Source organism: Syngnathus scovelli, chromosome 2, assembly GCF_024217435.2.
Source record: "Syngnathus scovelli strain Florida chromosome 2, RoL_Ssco_1.2, whole genome shotgun sequence".
Taxonomy (NCBI): Eukaryota; Metazoa; Chordata; class Actinopteri; order Syngnathiformes; family Syngnathidae; genus Syngnathus; species Syngnathus scovelli.
Genome location: NC_090848.1, coordinates 11,074,702 through 11,096,545, shown reverse-complemented (window position 1 = coordinate 11,096,545; position 21,844 = coordinate 11,074,702). Strand labels below are relative to the sequence as shown.

The following is a 21,844-nucleotide window of genomic DNA, read 5'->3' as shown; positions in this document are numbered from 1 at the left end:
TGTGGGATGTGCAGTCTCAACTCTCCAGCACTAAAATAGAAAGATGACCCACAAAGGAGGTTCATGCTGAAATCAATCATTTTAAAGCACATGTCAAAGTGCCTTTTAAAGGAACAGAACCTCCACAAGCTTTTCTGGAAAACACACATGGGTCAAGAAAAATAATCAGATTAAAATGTGTTTAATGAAACTACACAGACAGGCCCGGCCCTAAAAGTTGGGGGCTCTCAACTAAACTGTGTATGTGGCCCAAAAACACAGCAGCCAAATCGCGTTGTGGACACCTAACTGCTAATTTGTTCTATTGGCGACACACACACACACACACATGCACACACAGACACACACACGCACACACACACTTCTTTCTCATCCGCCGGGAGGCAGTGTTGCTGTCTCAATTGAAACGTTTCTCATTTAAATATTGGCAATTGAAAAATGGAAAACAAACCTTTTTTTCTATTTTCTGGACGTGGATTTGTTTGACACCCCTGATTAAAAGGGGTAATAAATGATTACATACGATTTAATTGTTTCACTTCTGCTGTGCCAAATTGCTTAACACCTTCAAAAACACAAAGACATTTTGTCTTCCCTGTCTCTGTCTTTCTTCCAGTACATTTGAGTGCGTATTCTACTCGAGAAATCACAGTAGTCCACATCTATATGTTGATGTTTAGATGTTCCTGATGCTTTTGACTGTTTCTTATTCTAGTGTCTTGATTCTGGTGACATTATGAAATGTCTTGAGCAGTCACGAGGCAGACAACATATTTATTTATTTACACATTTCTATCCACATTACATTGATGACATATTTAACTATGTTGATAGTATTATAATTATGTTACAATATGAAATACTTACAATGTTGAATTAAGTGAATTGAAGCTTCAACTTGAAAATGCAATTAACGCCCTTGTCGCCTACCTGCCAGAGGATAATCCCAACTGGCTTTTTGAGTGACACATTATTGCAGAGGTAGTTTAGGTTGAATAGAAAAAAAAACAGTGTACTTCCTTTTCAGGGCCATGCCAGTCACAATTTCCAGTGTATACACTTCATATCTGGGGATTACTTGCTATTTCAGTGAGTTTAAATGATATCTGACAGTAGGTGCCTGAGGTGAAGATTTGCCCGTTTTCAACGCTCCACCTCATTTACCTTCATCCCCAAAACATTCAGACATTGTTGTTGGAGTTATCTCATATTTTGAATATCTTACTTTGCTTGGGCTAAGGGCTGACGGTAAATGTATTTTGCCTCTCTTTAGTTCACTATTTTTTTTTCATGCCATATTGTCACCTGCAGAGGTTTTGACGGAGTCACAATTAGAAAATGCATACGCCTTTTTGGTTTGCTTTATTTTCCTGTTTTTATTAATGGATATATTTAACTGGAGATAATCAAATGAAATTCTATCGCTAGTAAAATAAAGTGGAAAACCAAAAAAGAAAAACTTTTTGGTTGTTAAGGCAGCTGAGTTTGGCTCTGCTGTATCATCTGTAGCATTGACTGAAGTTTTGAAATGTCCAAGTGAAAATTGAATGAATTAAAAACTGAAAGAAGCTCAAAAAAGGGTGGGAAGGCATTTAAGGGGAGATCTTTCACAATAACATAAGATGAGCAGAACCCCAGCAAGGATACCTAAGGGACAATAAGCTGGATAATTAGCCTGCCAAACCACTTGACAAACTGCAGATCATTAAGTGCCTCTGTCCTTATGATCAATATCCATTTATCTAAGTGCAACAACAACAATGTTGACTTTACTTTTTAGGAGAAAATGTGCACATTTAAGACCCAGATTTAAGCATTCAAAGAAGTGTTGTAAAGTTTTAGCATAGGAATTCACAAAAACACTTGTACACATTTCATTGTCTCATAGTGACACATGAAATACACAAAAGCCTTGCGATATGTGTTTAATTCATTGCGTTACCATCCTTTGAATCCAAAATAATCGCAAACATTTTTTATATCTATAATATTGTATGGTATTTCTCTGTTTCAATTCAATTGACTTCGTACTGGGACTTCTGATGTACGAACCCAGGCCATCTGTGGGCACTACAAAACAGATTAACTCCTCGGTAAATTCCAGTAATACTGGTCATTCTTGACAGAGGATAAAGAAATTGTTGAGTGTTATCTTTCTACGTGTGTTGTTTCACTTTGTATGTTTAACTAATCATTGTTTGAGTAGTTATGACACTGATGTTTTACTAGCTCATCTATGGCGTTTCTCTTATGTGTTAGCATTAAACTAGCAGACTAACACAAATTTGTGGGGTTGAATTAAATGGACAATGTGCAGTTCTCTTTGTTGTATTTTTTTCATTTTGACAGGAATCTTTAACTGGGAGTGGCATTCAAGAGCTCACAGTAAGTCTAATTTTCGAATGATTGTTCTTTATTTGCAAAAGGAGACATGTATAAGTATACACACACAAATGCATACAGACACACACTGAACAGATGATTTTCATTTATGGAATATGCGTCCCTTGACTGAGGAAAAACTCATCATGAAATCTATAACAAATACTGAAGTCAGCTTCTCAAGTGGGCCTGCCTCTTTGGGAATCCCTTTGACTGTTTCATTAGTCGGAGTGAATTTTACTGCACGATGGGATAAAATAATACGTGAGCTGGGGAATACTTTGCCTCTGATGTCTTGATTTAAAAGAAGTCACAATTAAATCTCATTATCACAAGCAGCAGGTAAGCTCACATAATGGGGGAAATCAAGTATTCTAGCCATCACTGCAAATCAACATCTTACAAAAACAAATGTTGATTCCCCAAAATCGAATGTGCTGTAGGACTTCTTGCTAAGAAGAGCCAAGCACATCTGAGAATGGATGCCTGCCAGTCTCACAGATCAATGCCTAATTTGTTTGCGTGCTTCGTAAAATAAGAATGTGTGGAATAACAATGTCACATATATAGTCTTTCCCTGAGGAAAAGTCGTTGCTTTCACTTACTGCACCAAAAACAGAACCAGGTTAACCTACACAGTTATTTTTAATGAAATTAATTTCACACCATTTGTCCTGACTCCCAGCTGTCAGTCTAGCTCATCCAACCCTTCGTCTTCAGGAACCTCAAGGCGTCATCAAAACCCTCCTGACAAAGGAACTGCATTCTGTTGGTAGGTGGCGGGAACAAAGCCTGGTTCAGTCTTTTGATGTTTTCCATCGAGAACTGTGGAGAACACACCGTAGCCCATTTGAAAACAATGCACCAGCCTTCCGGACAACCTCTATACTTTTCTGAATCTTGAGTTATGTGACATAGTACTATGTTGATCCCCAAAGGAGCGTATTTTTTAATTCCCTTTGATGGCTGTCATTACGTCATGAACGCCTCTCATCTTCCTCCTCACTACATTAGTAAGATTTCTTAGCAAGAAGCAGGTTTTTGCATCAGACTGATGACTAGCTCTGCTAATAGCTGCTGTGTTTAAAAAAAAAAAAAAAAAAAAAGGCAGTTCCAGTGACATTAAACTTCTCATTCGAGTTGCTAAATATATAAAAAGATACTCGATATACCATGCCCAATCAAACGAGTGAACAAATATTGTGCACAGCACTACTGGTTAGGAAGTAGGAAGGCTTATGTACAGTAGATACAGTACATGACCATACATACCATTATGTTCATGTTGGCCAGTCTGAGTTGGGACTTGAACGCATGGCCCTTGTGCAATGGACTCACATCCTGCTGTCCAGCGAATGGGGACACTGTGATGGTTCGGCCCACAGGCAGGATTGGTAGGCTGTCAGTGAAGCCTCCATCAATCCATTTCTACTCACAAAGGTGAATGGTTTACAGTCAGGTCTGATGAATATTTAAATAAGAAAAATAGGTGACAAGGTCAAATACCTCTCCTTGGAACTTGACCGGTTGGAGCCCAGCATAGACTGGCACAAAGCTGCTGGCCAGGAGTGCCTTAGGGGAGCATAAAACGCGTCAAAGACAAATAATCGTTGAAGATTTAAACTTCACTGGTTGAAATAGTGCCAGTAATATTGTGTGCGAGATTGAGTTAACTGAGCCATCATGTTTTTGACAACATACAAAATCTACCTCGTCATGATTTGATTTAAAGATTCTGATAGCTCAGGCCGTACACACTGATCCTATTTTTTTTTATTTTTTTTAGCAGGATCCCGCTTGAGACCACAGTGAGAAACGAGTTGCAAAACTGATGACCACAGTAGTGCTGGGAGGCAGCTCACAGCGACAAATGGGTAACAAAAGAAAGCTTTGTCTCTACTCTACCAGTAAGTTCACACGATGGCGACAGTGTAATCGAGACCCTTCATATTGTAACAAGAGGTTCGAATGTTTAAAAACATGGCTCGAATGTGTTGAAATATAAAAGCTTGTTGCCATTGATCTATTTTGCACCTGCTGAGTCTTTGAGAACTCAAGATTGATTCGTCTTGCCTACAGGGCTGGGAAGGGAGAATTCTCAGAAAAATGCTTGATTGTAATGATGCTACCTGAGAGTAGACATTGTGAGTGTCGTCATTAAAATGTGTCCTTTTCGGCGTGTTACTGTTGGCTGCACATATTCATAGAAAAAAAAAACAACCACCAGTAAATATTTGCACCTGTATGAGGTCTTCTCTGGAATTAAACCGGGACACAATGAGGTTCTTGCCACTTCTGGAATGAGTCAATGAGACATGGAGGCGATCAGATGCCAGAACGTGCGCATTATCAGGCAGCATCTCCTCAATTCCTTCCCTGCAAAGTGGCAGATACTTGAGTCAGATGTCTAGTTTTTTGATTTTCCCTACTTCAGTTGTTTTTACTCAATATCTGTGAGTAGTTACCGCAGCTTTGACATGAACTGATATCCAGGTGTGAGTGCTCCAAATCTCTGTTGTCTTACATCCTCAGCAAAATTGTATGTAAATTCTTTGCAGTCCTGAAAGAGAAAGAACAGAGCAGCAATATGCTTATGAAATATTTAATAACAGACCATTTAGGTTTTTCTAGAGGGCTTTTAATTCAACACATTGTGACAAATAGAAATACACAGAGGTCAAATTTAAAATGAACTTTAATTTGTTTTCCAATCTCGTGTCAGCGTTTTGAATGTTAGAAAGTGGTTGACCATTGTGATGGATGGTTGACAAGGAACATTTACTGAATTGGCCTTTTAGCTCAACTGCAAGGAACATTTGTGTTCATTCAACAGACTTTGTTGTGCAATTGTGTTCTTATACTGCCATGGTTTTATTTTCTTGACTTTACTGGCTACAAGACACTTATGCCTCTCCTGACATTGAAATACAGCACAAACTGGGAGGGGGTTAATACCTGCCATTGTGCATGAACGGTTGTACACTGGAATACGCCCTGCCTCAGCTTGAAGCAACCAATACACAACACAACAATAACAAAGTAGGAGGAAAGTGGAGAAAGTATTCGACCGCGCACATGGAAACCTATAATTATTTGGAAACACCAGAAATCCCCACCATCTAAAAGCCGCTGCTTCGATGGGTCCAAGTTCTTTTTGTTTTTTCAAGTTTGGCTAAGGTGTGCAATGAGAACTCAGATGTTTTCTGTGGCTGGAACTATCCTGACACAAATTAGGGTGTCAAACTCATTTTATTCACGGGCCGCATTGTAGTCATAGCTTCTTTGGGAGGGCCATTGTGACTGTCAACCCAAATAAATGTATGAGCACCTCATATTATATACAGTGAAAGCTACAAAACAAACTGACAAATAAATCGTTTTCAAATCAGACGAGTAAAAACTGGTCAAATATATATATAAAAAAATATTATTAAAAGTGAAGACAATTTGCAATTCTAGTAATGACACACGAATTTGTTGCACAATTTGTCTTTGCGGGGGGCCATATAAAATGATGTGGCGGGCCGTATCTGGCCCCCGGGCCTTGAGTTTGACACATACCTACCTTGACTTTTTCAGGAGCCGTAAGCATGACAGCAGCAACAAGGGCCCCAGCTGAAGACCCTGCACAGGACTTGAGCGAGGCGAGCAGCTTGTCCCCATGGCGAAGAACAGCTCCCACGGCTCCCAGGTGGTAGATGCCCAAAAAACCACACGCAGCGAAGGACAGATTGAGCACAGTCATTCCTGAAAGAATGCATAATGTCAGAGGTACTATTTTTTATTAGTTTCCAAGTGTAATTACGTCTGAGTGCAATTAGAATTCAAACGTAGTGACTGCGAACGCTTGACCACGAAAAGTTAGTCAAAATTAAATAGTATGTTTAGATCATGCATACGTACGACAGACTGTAAGTGTTGTTCAGTGCAGTAATGCAACAGGAAACATTTGTAGTTCCGGCTAATATTTTCAAAATAAACGTTTTGTCGCTACAGATGATGTTTAATGAGTAAAAGATGGCCATACTTCTATTAAGTGCACTACCAGAAAGTGACACTAGGGTTAATGTACAAATATCAGGAGTAAAAGTCACTTTGTAGTACTTGAGTAAAAGTCTTAAATTAACTGAAATATGAAGTACTTACTGACATCACTTTTAAGGCTCAAGGTATTTTTTTTTCTCTTCATGAGCTAAATCAAGGCTTGACTGATATGGGGGCTGAGGAAATCATTTATAAATATTTTAGAATATCAAATCAATTCTGGAGTGGTTTGAGTGGGGCGACACAGATTTAGTCCTCCTAGCCCCGGTGCAGCGCAATCTAACCATATAACCAGTTAATTATATACCTAAATGAGCCAATGATAGCGATTGATGTTCTGACTTCAGCGGGTCAATATGAATTCAATTCAACCTAACCCTTATGTGCTTCTTCGAGTTGGATGAGGAGTATTTAAATGCCAGTACGTATTTTGTCACTTTAAGGTATCAAAGGCACTTCATTCAATGTATGAAAAGTAATTTTGCCATACTTGCAATGGACAGATAAGCAAATTTTATATAAATTCTTATTAGGGATTCTTCGGAAGTATTTGACCTTTAGCTTTTGTGACCTTAATCGCATATAGTAATAATCTTGCTTAGTTAAGCCATGTAATAACGACACACATTAATCATAAACACATAAATGCATAGATCTTTTTTTTGTAATTAACAATGTTTACGTGTGAAATGGAAAAACAACCTTAAACTCTACTTTGTTTTAGCACATATTTCAACTCATTCAAGTTCAACTTCACTCTGATTGTCATGAGCAGCTACTTTGTATCACACAAAAAATAATATTTTTGTGAATTGTTGGAAAATGATAAATATAGCTTCTGGAGTCATCTGAACAGTTTAACAGACGTCAAACTGCTGCTGAGGCGCCACACTGTGATTTAATTAGTCCCGAGATAAAGAGAGGAGTGGTTATTCGTTGGAAGAAAAGGCAAGGGAGCAGGGGTGATACTCTCACTGAAGACATCCATGAAATTCATGGATAAAAGAAATGAAGAAGTCCAATTTCAAATATCTGACCAATTATCCGAAGCAGGCTTCTAATTAAGTTTGTCGTGACAAAAAGTAATACAGGGGACATAATTCAACCCACATATGGTGCTTAGGATTTCTGCTTGTGTGGAAATCTTGCTTCAATTTTTGCAGCTCAGAGCTTTGAAAGTCACCACAGGGTCATACTGACTGAAAATATAAAGATTTAAAAATGTGCTTATTTGTGTTGTTTGAGCAGATGCAATTGTATCGACCAGTGTATCTATCCAAGCTGCCTATTTATGCCACGGTCGCACTGATAGGAATCCAAATTAGTATACGCTGACAAGTCCATGTGGCTTTTTCTCTTTACTGCCACGATGCCTATCCAGAAAGTGCCACTTGAGAACAAAAATATGGAATTGAGTCAGATGAACCATGCAGTGTAAATCCAGCCTCGGGGAGCTTCATGCACTGATCACTCATATTGACTTCATGTCAATGTTTCTAATCTTTGAGCAGAGCTGTGGACACCATGGCAATGGAAATTAAATTAATTCTCTCTTGAACTATTAAACTGATGTAGAAGGTCACATTTGAATAATTTTATTGTGCATTATTGTTTTAACATTCGAATAGATCATTCTTGAAGCGGTTGAACTTGAAGCTTTGTTTTCAACTAGGATAGATTCCTCTTCGACAATAACAATAAAAAAAGGGAGTCAAAATAATTGCTTGTTGTCTAACATTGGAACTGGTGAACTCACTCTGTAGAGTTTTATGATGATTAAGTATTCATATTTTGTTCTAAAAAATAGTCCCATAATCATATTTGAACTGAGAGAAAAATAAGACTGCTTGATTTGATTTTGTCCCAGTAGCCCAGTAACATCTCGTTTTGACTTACTATAGTTCTACTAAAGTACACCCAAAAGACTCTTCCTGCAAACCCAAGAAAATGATGTCAAACCATGAAGCTAAATTAGCAAGTACTGACTCTTGGTAGGTTACTTTAAGATAAGCGATCAAATTAGTCTTGATTTCTCTCTTAGGGCTCTATATTCGTAGACGGCATAGCTGTATTCAAGCCTAAAAACTGATGTATCTTGATTTTTGTGCTGGTATAAGCCTCCTTTCGTCTATTTGGGAATTTGACAGACTGGTCAAGTTGGTATGGCGCGCTGTCATACCTCAGCCATTGTTTTTTTAAACCGGAGGTGCCCCACCATTTTGGACCAAAGCCAAACTCACCATATTTTTGTGTTGGCTGTGTAAGCTGTACTGTGTGCTGCACGCAGTAGTTAAATTGCTACATGCTGTAGGAAAACCCCCAAAGAGACAAACGTCATGTCCTTTACTAATTTACACAATATACGCCGGGGTTATAAACAGACGTCCCTAGGCACTCTCTCTTTTCAATTCTAGTGTTCAGTTTAAGTGTGGTAGCACGGAGCCAGTCCCTGCAGAATGCTGCATGGAAAGAACGATCAATAGCACGAGACACATCCGTGGGCATGCCGACCGCACTGACGTCTTGTTTAGGCCCCTGGTCGGAGTAAGATGTTCTCCCGCTAATTCCATTGATCACAGGCGACCCGGATATGCTGAGCTGGGAGGTGTGAATAATTAGCCGCTGCATTCATTAGGATTGGTCTTGAAGCTAAAGTGCATATACAGCGCAGTAACACATCATATAGCTTAGAGAGCGCATTGAAATGTTGATACTGGGCAGTGAATGCATCACTTACCACTGCCACACTGCTTGTTTTTTCAAGTGCCTCTGGGTAATCTGTACATTCAGTTCAAGGTAATTTACTAAAGCATGTCACGTCGATTTCGGTCACTTGATTGAAAGCATGATAGATTATATTGTTTACTTTTTTTTTGGAGCAGTTCATATTTCACGGTAGACGGCAAAACTCTAACGGAAGCGCTAATTTGTTTTTTTAATGACCTTATTCACAGCCCTCATTTTTATTGTGATACTAAAAAGCAAACAGTTTATCGTCAATAATTGAACAGGAAGACAGTATTCACACTGCGCCAAAACAATTAGCACATAATACATGGTGTCCCTGTGTCATTTCAAAAATGAATATCTAAGTAACTACATCTCCCAGGCAAGCAATAAAGACCCTGTAAAGTGATTTAAGAGATTTGTACTGTACATTTGAAGATGATTACCGAAACTATATGTAAAGGACTAAGCATTATGTAAGACTCGAGTGGAGCTGAGGCATTGAATCTTTTTCACCTTTTCATTCTTTCTGAATTTTGGGGTGTGGCTTAACTATAACTAAAATATTTAGCGTCTTTGTTCTCTTGCGGTTTATAGTCAGCTAGCATACCCACATCCCGAAAAAGGCATCTTCCCTTTTGATTGTCTTCTTCCTGAGAGTGAAGAGCAACGAAAGGAAAAGATGTCTGACATGAGAGGCAGCATGTAGACTGACATTAGCTTTGAAATGTCATTGCCGTCATCCAATCCAAAAAGTGGCTATTTACACTCTTACAATTAGTTTATCGAATTCTATAATTCCGTAGCATTTGTAGATGAGCATTGTCTGTCTGAAGAAAATCAGGATGCATTCACTCTCGATGAGCCCTTGTGCTCAATTATAGTATGAGGATTTTCTTCCCCCCAAAGGTGGCACAAGAACATTTCTTTAATTACTCGTGCAAGCTTTAATCTACTATTCCAAATTAGCGCACTAGAAATCTTGAATAAATGCTCAAAAGGCTTTCCAAATGGAGGTGAGAAAGATGCAGTACCGTCAGCTGTCGTACAGAGTCGCAGCTGGTCCACCCCTGCCGCCGCTGTGGAGCCACCTGCTTGATATTCAGCAGCACTCCGACACAATCCTGCTCCATAATAGATGTGCTTTATTCCCATCAACCGCTGTAATACAATCACTTACCTGAAGAGATGTTACTGATATCCATCTACAGTATGTGCCGCATTCTGTTCTTTTCACATGAATAGACCACTGTTTGTTTAATAATGTTCCCAACTTGAAGCCAAACATGCTTAAGCTGTCATATTATGAGTCAGGATGGATGATGGTGCATAAGCAGTTAGCTGTCTGGTCTACTGGGGTGGGGCAGGCAGGGGGTGGCGATGATTTGGTAAGGCGCTCGCTCAATAAAACTATTGCTACATATATCTAAGCCACTAAAAGAAAAATAACAGCTTCCCTTGAAACGACAGCATCAACATAAGATGCTGAATGGATGCTCTTCTCAGAGGATAAAAGTAGTTCTGGGCGACCTCTAGTTCACCTACCTTATTGGCTTACAGCACTGATGGACCAACACGGACCGCTTCGCCTCTTGAGTCAGCATGAATGTTGGAACGAAAGCATCAATATGTATAATTGCCTTTCAGCCATTGTTACAGAGATCCGGATCAGTCTCTTTAGTGGTTCACTATACTGTGAAACTTGCAAGGTCAAACACTGAGATGCATATTGGCCTCTGATTTGTTTGGATTTAGAAGAATCACTTGAAAAAAAAAAAATCTTGTTATTTTTTGTTGTTGTTACTATTGTGAAAATATTAGCGGGGTTGTGCTGAGCTGTGCTGGAGACCATTGCTTGTGTTCCCAGGTGACTTCCAATTTTTCTGCCCCCATTAATAAGTTGTGCTGGATATAAACTACAAATTATGATTTTAAATCGCAAAACACTGTCTCTTAGCTCAATTTGATGCCAATTATTATCTTTAATTTAATCAGTGTGGCATCATGAAAGAACCCCTAAAGTGACGTGAGAAAAACAAAAATTATCCTTCTCATTAGGACAAGAAAATAATGAGAAAACTTACTTCCTCTAATCAGAAAGTTTCTCGTAGTATACGCGCATAGAGACCCGATAGCTACATTTTGGTTAGTGTTGTTGCGTCTTTGTTTTGAGGAAAGTTTTTTCCCTCTTCTGCTGCCATTGTCTGTTGGGAGAAATTTGTCCCAAAATCATTTCCAAAAATATGTTTTTTATGTCAATAATTATACTTGTGATTTGGACCTGTATTTTTTATGTTGTGAGTGCTTTTTAGACCTGTATTTCTTTTTGGTTTGTATGTTGTGAGTGCTTTTTTTACCAAGGCGTGATTTGTCGAATGTTCATTTGTGGATCAGCGGACAGGCTTTTATTTTGGACACAAATGACATCACAACTCAACACATGTTCTTTTTTTATTAAAAAAATGGGGCATTGAAGAGAGGAAAACAAGGCATCATTTGGTATTTTATTGTATAATTATTTGACAAAAGTCAGGAAGCAAAATACAACCGAAATTTGTTTCCCCTCGAGCTTGTTTGGCTTTTTTTTCCTCTTTGTCTGCTGCCACAGCAGCATAGCAAAAGAAGAGGTAACAGCAGAAGAAGGTCTTCCATGTGAAACAAAGTTTCTCGTCCTAATGAGGAACATATTTCTTTTTTCCCCTCATGTCACTTTAGGGGCTTATCTCAGGGCGCTTCTGAAAAAAAAAAAACCTCAACAACACACAAAAATATGCAATAAATTACTATTTCATGAATAACTGAGGGCCTGATATAGGAACTGAATAGCTGATTTTCCACAGGAAAAGAAATGACATTAAAAAAATGAATGTATAATAATAATTGATCACAATTGGACTGTAGCATCAGCTTGTTGTCACGTGCATGAGTTTCTTTTTGTTAAACATCAGATGTCCTACCTGACACAAAGCACCCGTTTATGCATTACTAAGGTAAAAGGCTAATGTTACTTTTCATACTTGAGCAGTGCTTAAACATACTTTGCTTTTTGTTACAACCATTTGACAATGTCTATTTGCAGACACCAAGTTAAAACCCAGATGAGTTGTGTTTACATCCTTCGCTTTCAAGCTGATGGAGCTACTCATTGCATGGGGATTATGAAGCAACCTGATCCATTATTCACGACTCAGCAAGTAATAAGGCTGCCTTCAAGGCCAAACCTTTTTGAGGGGTTTCTACTCTCAGAGGTCTCCATTAGCCGACAGAAGCTGTCATGTAGTGTAAAGTGTAAAGGTAAAACTGGGGTTTGGGGCAAACTGCTGTGATAAAGTGTGAATCCTCGTCATTTGTGCTGCTCGCACACACTCTGGCATGCGATCAATTCAAGTGCACAAATCAACACTGCCCAGAGTGCCTATTTGTTGTCCACTGAAGCTTTTAAAATTTTGGCAGAGAGGCAAGCCCCCTTTTTAAATGTTTGCCCCCTCTTCCACAATTATTACTGAAGGCTTCTTACTGAAAATGTTCAGATTTTTATTTGCAAGCCTCATAGAAACTAGTTGAGGATCGTATCCGTTTTGATCGGAAAAAAGTCAGCTCACGAAATGTTCATTGACACTTGTTCAGCAGCCACTTATTACATTTTTACAATAGCACTTGATTTAGTAGCCAATTGGTACGTATTTAGATTTTTGTATTAATTTAGGCATTATAAGTTGTTTTGTAATTATTATTTTCTTAACATGTCCTGTAAACATGTCATCCTGTTCACGTTTTGTTTGTGAATTGCTCTGCTACGCCCAACAACAACAACAACGTTTAAGGATTACAATTCTACAGACATCTGTGACAGATTCTGAAACACCTTTGTTTTAAAACGATCAAGAAAAATCAAAATCATAGAGAATTATAAAGAAGTTTTTGTCGGGTTGGAAAATGAACTGAAAAGCAATTACGTTCCCTTTTAGAGTGTGATTTAAGAACAAAAGGTTATGAAAAAAGACAAGTGGCTGACTTTCATTTTTGTGACTGGTTTTATAACATGTCCAAAACAAATTTACAGGTGTTCCTTGAGATGTGAGTGACTCAACATAGGAGAGTAGAACAGTCATTATTTTTGCTTGTTTGTTTAGTTTTTTACTCAAGGGCACTGTCTCAACTCACTTCCCAAGTAGCAGTTTGGCAGAATGTGAACAATTCTTCCAGGAACCTCCAAGCTGTTTAATGTCACTTCCAGTTCAAGTTCATTGTCCTTTAAGTCAGCTAGCGTAATGACAAACGGCATATATCCATACTTGCCAAACTTTTACGATTCAGGCGAGAGACTCCTGATTTTCAAAACCATCATTGCCAATCTCCTGATCTTCCTCCTTCTAATCCTCAGATTTTACAGTGAAGTAGACATCTTACATTGTGGGGAATGTGACACGACAAGGCTCCTCTTTGCCAAGGGAGGAGACTGCTCACTCTGACTCACTCTCAGCAAAACCGCCCCATGGGAGTGTCCAATGTTGGGATTTTTCTTGTTCATGGCTTTGGTTCCCAGCTCAAACTGTCATTATTCATCCAGTGGTTGCATTGTTCGCTATCCACAATCCACTTCTCCTAGTTGTGATGGCTTATGTCAACCCAAGCTTGTTATAGATGCATCTTAAGTGCACGCCACACAAAAACCTTGCGATGTCCCTAAATTATTCCTGCTGGGGTACGTGCTGTAATCACAGTGCTTTCGGCACTCACTCTAGTGGGCATCCCTCTGAGCTCTTTATGCATTCCAATTTCTCCACATTGCATTGATATTGTCCTTCTCCCATGACGACGGTAGAAATTATGCAGTTTAACGACAGAATCAGAGTCAGGCCACGGAAAATGCAGCATTATGCTTCCAGCCTGGTTAAAAGTTAATACCCTGAAAAAAAAAAAGTCCTTTCAATTCACTTACCGCTAATTTAAACATGTACATCGATTTCACATGAATAAAATGGGAATGTTGTTGGTAAACTGATGCAATGAAAAAAAGACATCAGTTTACCACGTTTGAGTCTTGTGCATGAATGAAGTGAATTCAAAGAACTGTGCTTTCAGTGGAGGGAGGGAGGGAGGGCTGATGATGGGTTTTGCATCTACTTTACCAGTCAAATCTTTGATTCACAAATTATAACACCCCTTTCTGAGTCTCTTTGATGATCTGGCTCCAGAATCAAACTGATATTTTTCTGCCACAGACTGCATGCCGGCTACACCACATGAATTAGGGACACGTTCTTAAAGCATCTTTAAGTACGTAGTGTAAGTCAAGTCAAGTCAAGTCAAGTCAAGTCAAGTCAAGTCAAGTCAAGTCAAGTCAAGTCAAGTCAAGTCAAGTTTATTTGTATAGCCCTAAATCACAAACAGTCTCAAAGGGCTTCACGTAGCCAAAATTGACAATTATTCTCAAAGCATCCCCTGATCTTAAGCTCCCAAAAGGGGAAGGAAAAACTAAAAAAAAAAACAAAAAAACTCAAAAAGAGTAAGATAGTAAGAGTTTCAAGGTAAAGCAACAGCTACAATATGATGTTGATGCTCAGCAAACGTAATATGGAAATAAAGTGGACCTCACACTGAGTGTTCGAGAACCTGCAGATTCACATAGTTCTAACTTTTGACTGACAGTATGAATAGATTTATACATACCGTATTTTCCGCACTATAACCTTCAATGAATGGCCCATTTTGTTCATATATAAGGCGCACCGGATTATAAGGCGCATAGAATAAATCACTCAATGTTGCTCAAACGTTAATGCAATCACAATATAGTAACACTGGAAATAGTGAAAACAATAACAATATATCAATAACTCAACGTTGCTCAAACGTTAATATCACACAACACACAAAATAAACACGTAAAGCTTACTTTAATAAGTTAGTCCTCATCCACGAATCCATATTGGTCCATATATATGGCGCACCGGATTATAAGGCGCACTGTCGGCTTTTGAGAGGTTTTCAGGTGCGACTTATAGTGCGGAAAATACGGTACTTGTGTCTTCTGATTAGCCTAAATGATTGTGATTATTATAACAAAGGCAACCCGCTTGTTCATTAAGTGGACGCCGGCGGTGGAGGAAGCTCTGAGATTCTGCTTCAACTTCACAGACTGTGTTGTACTGATTAAGACAGAGGACATTGAAAAGCATTGTACCCCCCTGTGACAATTTGAACTTCTTCAAGAGCAATGTTCTCCACTCCCCGAATAACAAGCCTTGGATTACTAACGACATCAATGATGCCTTTAATCGGAAAAAAACTGAGAAAGGGTATCAGTATTGATTTTGCTCAAGGACATCACAGCCCTGGGACTGAGGAAATTGTTGGGGAGGTGGTCCATCACTACCTCATCTCCTCCTCTGTCTTTCCATACCTGAAAAAGCGGACATTTTTTTGCCCGCATTTTTTGCCAGAAATCTCCAGCGTGGCAACGGGCAATCTTAACTATTTTGCTACAGCTAGCTAGATCTTCCTACCTGCACAGTCATCTTGGATAGAATTCCCAAGTGACCCTGAGCAGGATGAGTATTGAAAAGGAATATTTTTAACTTCTAGAGCACTTTGAAAAACAAAGTGCTGTAGCTTATGTAAAACAGTCAATATGACCATGACATTTTCTGCTCATGATTGATTATTTGAAGTTTCTTTCCAATAGGGAACTATTCAGTGGACCCATAAGGCAGGAGCCAGATAGACAAACCTACCCCCCAAAAATGTTGCCGCAGTGTCAGGTTCATTTTCAACAAACGTTGGAATTCATTGAAGAGCTGAACCTGTTGTCATTTCTGACCATACCCCTGACAAAACTTTTTCACACAAAAATAAAGGAAAAATAAATAAATAAAATAAAAATGCATGATTCATTTGAAAGCTACAGAGAAGGATGAGGTTTTTTTAGGACTTTGCCCACGCATATTAATATTTGAATAGCTTAAGCGGGGGTCATTGCGCATTGCGCCGGTGACAGCCGCATAAATCAAGTACCATATCAAGCAGGAAGATGCTCCTGAGGTGCTCCAGACTGTTAATGAGAGCGAAAACGTGTCCCTTTGTGCTGGCAACGGAACAATTCACAGAAACTGAAGGGGCGTGCCCTTATTTTTTGCAACAAATATAGTACATGTATTTAGTTTTTTCTTTCTTAGAGAAATACCCCAAAATCTGGAATCTTTCATGTATTTTGCTTCTGAATCAAAGATACATTCAGTCGTTTCAGAATATTACAAAAGCAGCGTTTTTGACGAGAACTTGATAGTTCCTCCTATAGTACTGGCCACCGTGTACTTGCTTCTGGTCCACCCGAGCTCTGATTTTAATGTTTTGTTAGTTACACACTTTGATCCTTCCAATTTTGCTGAGCGAATGAAAATGCCATGTCCATTTGCGCTCCAGTACTCTGAAATGCCCTTTAAACAGAAATTAGAGCAGATACTGTAGAAATGTTTGAATTTCAACTTAAGACTTTTTTTTTTTTTTTAATCATACCAAGTATGGCAACTAATTGCTGGCCATGCCCCCTTGACATCTAGGCCTGTTTTACCGCCACTTCTCCTCTCATCCACCTTCCATCCTCGGCTATGATCGAGGTGAGGTTATTCCTGTAAGGGTTCTTCATTGACCTTCCATGACAGGAGCTGAGTAGGACTACTTCACGGGTGGCGTTAAAGTGGAGGATTCTGCATTGACTGACTAGTTTAGGTGCTAAGGATGACCACTTATATATCAATATGCAGTGACACCATTCCCCTGTTGACAAGATCAAGGAGAAGGACTTATTTTTAAATGGTATAAGGCGTGTTTCATATTTACCATCACCATTGATTGCACTACACATCATTTTTATATTGGTGAATGTCAACCTTTTTAATTCTATAAAATATAAATACTCTTTCCCGCTAATCAACCTTGTAATTGAAAATGGAGATGTTACTGAATAAGAGCCATAATTACCACAGCCATCAGTGAGGGTGAGACTTCATAAAGCACTTGAGCGTCAAGTGCTCACAGCCTCCCTCCGAGTAACAGGGCCCACCCCATGAGCTGGAAAGAGGATGTTCTTAATCAGAATATGGGTACATTACAAAATAAAGTGATCACCATCATTTTCAGCGCCAACCCCTTTCTGCTGTTTACCAATTTGCTCTGGTTTATTAAGATGTAATCCTACGCACTCCAATATAACAAATTCATGATTACAGTCTAATTACTACCAAATCATGGGCTCAATTATCTTGAGCATCATTTTCTATATCAGTCTGAAATAAGCTTGTGATTAGTTGCTGTGTCTGTCAGTAACGCAGAACCCTTTGGGGAAAGCAAGAAGGGGTGGAGGTAGAAAATGTGTGCAGAATACAGATCATGATGCGGCAGCCTGCTTCCACCAGATGGAAAAAGCACAGGAAGACCAAAGTTGCGCTTGTGACGATCCTCCGTTTTGGGACTAAGTTATAAACAGTTTCGCATTCAAGTTGACAAACCTTTCTGACCATAAGTCCAGACCTACTTTGCGAATTACTATTCTGAACAACCCTCCTGTAACTATTAAACTCCAGTTTAGTCAGTTTTGTTTCAGTGGTGATTAAGACACAAGGCCAGATGTACGTTCCTCAGTATGCGATGATGAGCTGAGGGAGACGGCAGCTTCCCGGGAAGTACGAACGCGTGTACAATTTGTTCTGAAATGTTTGAATGAACGTTTTCATGGGCGCCGATCGTATTATCAATCGGTATAAATCTCATTCGGAATAAAATGTTGCTCGGAATGGGCTTGAGACCGATTGGAATATCCTGAATGGATTTTTATTTCAATCCGTTTTTTAATCTGAATATATGTGTCCATGTAAACGTTGACATTGTGTCAATGACAGACATACATTTAAAAAAAGGTGTGTCTCAAATCTAACGGTGTCATTTCTACGTGGAGATTAATTTTCAAAAGACCAATCTCAAACAATATTGTTTATTCAAACCACAATGTGAGTGTGGCACAATGTCTGGCGCATGGAATTCCACGACTGAAGCACCTTTAGTTTCAGAGTTTTCTCTCATGTCATCGGCTCAAGGACAGCACCAACACTATGAGCGCTTCTTTACTTGATTCCTATAGGGGAACAGTATTGATCTAAGTTGCTGAATTAGCATTTCATATCCGCGTTCCTCATTTAAAATGGTGATTGCTGATTTCTCACCCAGGACAAATGGTCGACTGGGGAATTGAAGCCGAGGGCGATACCAATCAGCAGCGGAGCCTTAACGAGCTTATCATCACAATGTAAACAGCAGCCGGTTTGTGTGTGTGTGTTTTGTGTGTGTGACTTTAGGGCCTATCTTTCCCATGGAAGTGTCACAGTTATTTATCAAAGGATCATCTGGAGGAGAATTACAAATGGCTGTAACGTCTCTTGATGTCAGAGCTAGTGATTGCACTAAAGCATTATTATCTGTCTGTCATACTAGAAAAAAAAACATGGAATTTGTCCTCGGGGCTCAGTGATCACCACAAGGAAAGTACGTATTGATTGACAGAAAAGAGAGATCAAATCATTTTAAATTTCTGCTGTTCATTTGGTTTAACTGAGAGGAACGAAATACACGGCTTTAATAATTAAAGCTCTTGTAATAGATGCTTTCAAATGTTGACACTAGAATTGGAACAAATTGAATTACATCCTGTTGCATGTTAATACATTATTGAAATCATTTATCAAATTATTTTGCATATTTTCTTATAGTGGTTCTACTAATTGTAAGTGTTTTTTTCATTTTGCAACGATGGTGTTCATCATCAAATACGTGTAATGTTCTTCTATAATGCTACACAATGGCTTCTTTTGTATGTGGATATACTGATGATGTACTAGTGTTATTAGAGGTGGATTAAGTCACTAAGAAGCCACTGAAAGCCTAGGCCCAAAAGTCACCACACATATCATGAGAGGCCCTTGAAGCCTTCTTCAGTGAGAGAGTAATGGTTACTCACACCTACATCTCCATCACATCATGACTGTGATATGAAGATGAATTGAATAACATCATGTTAAATAAATATGCTCTAACCACAAGAGATTACAACAAGCAGGTGGTGTAATGAAGGGATAAACTGAGAAACGAGAGGTTTGATGGAGTGTGCGGGTGAATAAATGCTTGGAATTATAGCCAGGCATCCGTGCATGAAAATACTAGATTTGTGCGTTGCAACTTTGCAAAAGGTGCTGATCTTCATTGTATTAGTTCCCGCTGGAATGTAATTTTAATCCTAAAAATTCAATGAAAATACTTCTTTGCAAACTGTTACGGTTCTAGTCTTCTAGTCTAGTGGACAGGGTATACTTACTGTGTGCATCGGACCTGATTTACAGACAGATAAATAGACACAGCTGTTCTATAATCGAAATCTTAGACCGTTCGGGTGGAAGGAGCCAACTGGACTTGTGACAACAGATTCCGCAGTCAGTTACTAAAGCAGCCTTTTAGCAGCTGAAGAACATATCCAGGGCGAAGGGTTGCATTCTCCAAGCAGACCTGGAAAAGCATATCTGCCTTGCCTTTCGACAGAAATTCACTGGCATTCCATTCATTTCTGCATATTTTATAGACGGCGGTGGATCGTTATTTTCGCATTGCATCACTCTGACATTTCTATTTGCATGCATGTGCGTGTTGTCTCGTTCTTGTGTGCTGCACTCATGCAAAGGAAATATGAATGAAATACACTGATGAATTAATGAAAATAAAATCTAGATTTGATGAAAGCAACAGAGAGCTCATTGGCATTTGTTTATTAGGATTATGCAAATATTTAATTCGTGCTTTTAGGTCACTTACACAACAGACGAAGCACCAAAGTCCAAAATGGCCCAAGTCGGACCGAAAATATCAACGGTATTCAACTACAGTGGAATAATAAAAATAATCTCGGAAGTCATTAAAGATACTGTAAAGCTTTTGTGGCGTGTTACTATACATAAGAGGATTATGCCACATGAATTTGCTTATGGAGCAGTTTGAGCCCAGCCCATCATGTTCAAATGGCCTAGAGTTAGAACGCCCTTTGTCTGACTTTGGAAGAATTTCATTCCAGAGAGAGATATGAAAACTAACAGTGTCTGAGTCGATGATATCACCACATCATTATTTATATGTTCAGACTCTCTATCAGAAATTGTGAATGCTGGCTCCGTGTTGATATCTGTCGCTATCGCTTCACTAACAGACAGCTTTGTGTTATTTTGTATCATATTATCTTTGCACTGTTATTTTTTTGGTACCTACTTAGTATACTCACGATCAATCCAAATACCGTAATTCCCTGCTTGCTTGGGCTTGAAGTACCCTTGCCATTTCTCCTTCAGTGTATTTTAATTAGACCAGGAATCCTTCACTTTTGGGACGTGAGAGGATTTATAATTCGAAGTGAAAGAAAATACTGTAGGTATTGGCATACAGTAGCTTAAGCCAGTTCCCCGAGCACCTCTGTAATTCTCTCAGGCAGATGTTTGAGTTGTGTCCATACAGTATTGCCAACAAACAGATGAGCCATACGCTAAACGAATGTGACGGGGCGGTAACCGATTGTGACGGGACAGTTGCATAATTAAACTGCACACTAAAATAACCTAACGCAGAGTTGCCCGCAGTCAAGTTGGAGGTGGTGAGACTGCCTTTCATGGAAAAGGAGACTGGGAGTAGATGATTGTCAGGGGAAGTCAGGGGACCAAACAAGGACACGCTTGAGTCTTCCAGCGGTCGGCTTGAGTGAGCTGACGTTTGGAAACCTGGCCCCCGGAGACCACAGGCAGATGCTCAAAAAGATAAAGGCCCTCTGGCAAATGGTCCAGGGAAAATGATGAGGCCCACTCCAGTGGCTGAGGCGAGTGTTGCGACAGTGCCAGACGAATCCCTGTTTGAGCCGCTTTCATCCTCAGAATCATCAGGGACAGTTAGCACCTTTGTTTACTCTGTTGCGTTCCACTTTTTGTTGAATTTATTGGCGTCTCGCAGTGTCATGCCGGATAGCTATTTTTATAACTGATGCAACTACTGTATCTCCATCCTGCCCACACAGTGGAAATGCTAGCCTGATAAATGAAGGTGAATTGCTCTCAAATGCAACGGTGTTTTTGCGTGGAAAAATGGTGGGCACTAGGAAAACAGTGGTCAATTATTCTCTGGTGTGATTCCCCCCCCCCCCCCCCCATTTCCACACTCCAATCATAATGTTATAAATGGCATTTGTGAAATCATTATTTCAGGCACCAGGCAGGCGCAGCAATAAAGAAGAAATTGTTTGATTTTGTGGTCATGTTACACATTTGCTGCGTGTGTTTCACAGGACTCCATCATACCCTGCAAATTGTTCAGTGTTAATAGTTCAGGGGAAATGTTTAAAAACACTTGCTTGACATCCTTTAGTAATAAAAAAGCGTCCAGGATGTAATAGTGATATGTTGTTGAAATGGTGGGTCACCTGGAATTGAACTTGATCTATGTCTATTTGAAATTTGCCCTTCGGGAATGATTCAAAATGATTGGATGGAGTCAATTTTTCGGCATCATTTTCTTCCTTGCTTGCAAGATGGAATCAAACTTCCTTAATGTAGGCGAAACTTTCACATGATGGTATTTGATGAAAGAAACTTGCTGACGGTGTGTTTTTGAA

The 21,844-nt window shown here is 39.3% G+C and overlaps 1 protein-coding gene and 1 long non-coding RNA gene across 2 annotated transcripts; both read right to left on the bottom strand.

The window, feature by feature from the left end:
- Positions 1–2,392: 2,392 nt before the first annotated feature.
- Positions 2,393–6,378, bottom strand: pnpla4 (patatin-like phospholipase domain containing 4). Its single transcript, XM_049752721.2, has 7 exons — positions 6,286–6,378; positions 5,948–6,129; positions 4,848–4,942; positions 4,623–4,758; positions 3,889–3,954; positions 3,655–3,810; positions 2,393–3,207 (listed from the first exon to the last, which is right to left on the bottom strand). The coding sequence occupies exons 2-7, from the start codon at positions 6,125–6,127 to the stop codon at positions 3,076–3,078; spliced, it is 765 nt and encodes a 254-aa protein (XP_049608678.1). The 5' UTR covers positions 6,128–6,129; positions 6,286–6,378; the 3' UTR covers positions 2,393–3,075.
- Positions 6,379–11,593: 5,215 nt separating this feature from the next.
- LOC137840104 (uncharacterized) lies at positions 11,594–13,911 on the bottom strand. Its single transcript, XR_011086545.1, has 2 exons — positions 13,318–13,911; positions 11,594–11,888 (listed from the first exon to the last, which is right to left on the bottom strand). It is a non-coding gene; the product is annotated as an uncharacterized lncRNA (long non-coding RNA).
- Between the last annotated feature and the right edge of the window lie 7,933 nt (positions 13,912–21,844).